The sequence below is a fragment of the Oncorhynchus keta genome, unplaced genomic scaffold (genome assembly GCF_023373465.1).
Source record: "Oncorhynchus keta strain PuntledgeMale-10-30-2019 unplaced genomic scaffold, Oket_V2 Un_contig_1870_pilon_pilon, whole genome shotgun sequence".
NCBI classification, from domain to species: domain Eukaryota; kingdom Metazoa; phylum Chordata; class Actinopteri; order Salmoniformes; family Salmonidae; genus Oncorhynchus; species Oncorhynchus keta.
The window spans coordinates 1-2,500 of NW_026281061.1; the positions used below are offsets into that span (position 1 = coordinate 1).

At 44.8% G+C, this 2,500-nt stretch overlaps 1 protein-coding gene across 16 annotated transcripts in view; it reads right to left on the reverse strand.

Annotated features, from left to right (window-relative positions):
• Positions 1-1,350: 1,350 nt before the first annotated feature.
• LOC127920250 (prion-like-(Q/N-rich) domain-bearing protein 25) overlaps positions 1,351-2,500 on the reverse strand; it is a 2,995-nt gene continuing 1,845 nt past the window's right edge. For 7 of the 16 annotated variants that reach the window (XM_052504109.1, XM_052504107.1, XM_052504104.1 and 4 more), the window contains 3 exons: positions 2,323-2,500; positions 1,816-2,166; positions 1,351-1,778 (listed from right to left, as the gene is read on the reverse strand). The exon at positions 2,323-2,500 is cut by the window's right edge. In XM_052504109.1, the coding sequence (XP_052360069.1) occupies positions 1,351-1,778; positions 1,816-2,166; positions 2,323-2,500 (957 nt within the window). The remainder of the gene's footprint in view (positions 1,779-1,815; positions 2,167-2,322) is intronic. The other 9 variants (XM_052504101.1, XM_052504105.1, XM_052504102.1 and 6 more) reach the window with 9 other exon arrangements.

Here is a 2,500-nt window from a genome sequence, read left to right on the forward strand (position 1 = left end):
TCTGGTTCTCCCTCTCTGTATCTCTCTAGGGTCTGGTTCTCCCTCTCTGTATCTCTCTAGGGTCTGGTTCTCCCTCTCTGTATCTCTCTAGGGTCTGGTTCTCCCTCTCTGTATCTCTCTAGGGTCTGGTTCTCCCTCTCTGTATCTCTCTAGGGTCTGTTTCTCCCTCTCTGTATCTCTAGGGTCTGGTTCTCCCCTCTTTGTATCTCTCTCTAGGGTCTGGTTCTCCCTCTCTGTATCTCTCTAGGGTCTGGTTCTCCCTCTCTGTATCTCTCTATCTCTCTCTAGGGTCTGGTTCTCCCTCTCTGTTCTCCCTCTCTGTATCTCTCTAGGGTCTGGTTCTCCCTCTCTGTATCTCTCTAGGGTCTGGTTCTCCCTCTCTGTAGGTCTCTCTCTAGGGTCTGGTTCTCCCCTCTCTGTATCTCTCTAGGGTCTGGTTCTCCCTCTCTGTATCTCTCTAGGTCTGGTTCTCCCTCTCTGTATCTCTCTCTAGGTCTGGTTCTCCCCTCTCTGTATCTCTCTAGGGTCTGGTTCTCCCTCTCTGTATCTCTCTAGGGTCTGGTTCTCCCTCTCTGTATCTCTCTAGGGTCTGGTTCTCCCTCTCTGTATCTCTCTAGGGTCTGTTCTCCCCTCTCTGTATCTCTTCTGGTTCCTCTCTGTATCTCTCTAGGGTCTGGTTCTCCCTCTCTGTATCTCTCTAGGGTCTGGTTCTCCCTCTCTGTATCTCTCTAGGGTCTGGTTCTCCCTCTCTGTATCTCTCTAGGGTCTGGTTCTCCCTCTCTGTATCTCTCTAGGGTCTGGTTCTCCCTCTCTGTATCTCTCTAGGGTCTGGTTCTCCCTCTCTGTATCTCTCTAGGGTCTGGTTCTCCCTCTCTGTATCTCTCTAGGGTCTGGTTCTCCCTCTCTGTATCTCTCTCTAGGGTCTGGTTCTCCCTCTCTGTATCTCTCTAGGGTCTGGTTCTCCCTCTCTGTATCTCTCTAGGGTCTGGTTCTCCCTCTCTGTATCTCTCTAGGGTCTGGTTCTCCCTCTCTGTATCTCTCTAGGGTCTGGTTCTCCCTCTCTGTAATTCTCTAGGGTCTGGTTCTCCCTCTCTGTATCTCTCTAGGGTCTGGTTCTCCCTCTCTGTATCTCTCTAGGGTCTGGTTCTCCCTCTCTGTATCTCTCTAGGGTCTGGTTCTCCCTCTCTGTTTCATTCACACCACTCACAGTAAAACACCATCATGTTCTCTCACACTGTCATACACTTACATATTTTTACACAGACAAACACACACAATCACACATACAGAGAGAGACACACACATCTCTTCATACGGTGTCTCATAAAAATGGACTCAATACAAAACAACTCACCAATCACACACATCTCCTAGTGACACTATATTATCTAGACAATCACACACATCTCCTAGTGACACTATATTATCTAGACAATCACACACATCTCCTAGTGACACTATATTACCTAGACAATCACACACATCTCCTAGTGACACTATATTACCCAGACAATCACACACATCTCCTAGTGACACTATATTACCTAGACAATCACACACATCTCCTAGTGACACTATATTACCTAGACAATCACACACATCTCCTAGTGACACTATATTACCTAGACAATCACACACATCTCCTAGTGACACTATATTACCCAGACAATCACACACATCTCCTAGTGACACTATATTACCTAGACAATCACACACATCTCCTAGTGACACTATATTACCCAGACAATCACACACATCTCCTAGTGACACTATATTACCTAGACAATCACACATCTCCTAGTGACACTATATTACCTAGACAATCACACACATCTCCTAGTGACACTATATTACCTAGACAATCACACACATCTCCTAGTGACACTATATTACCTAGACAATCACACACATCTCCTAGTGACACTATATTATCTAGACAATCACACAAATCTCCTAGTGACACTATATTACCTAGACAATCACACACATCTCCTAGTGACACTATATTACCCAGACAATCACACACATCTACTAGTGACACTATATTACCCAGACAATCACACACATCTCCTAGTGACACTATATTACCCAGACAATCACACACATCTCCTAGTGACACTATATTACCTAGACAATCACACACATCTCCTAGTGACACTATATTACCTAGACAATCACACACATCCCCTAGTGACACTATATTACCCAGACAATCACACACATCTCCTAGTGACACTATATTACCCAGACAATCACACACATCTACTAGTGACACTATATTACCCAGACAATCACACACATCTCCTAGTGACACTATATTACCCAGACAATCACACACATCTCCTAGTGACACTATATTACCTAGACAATCACACACATCTCCTAGTGACACTATATTACCTAGACAATCACACACATCTCCTAGTGACACTATATTACCTAGACAATCACACACATCTCCTAGTGACACTATATTACCTAGACAATCACACACATCTCC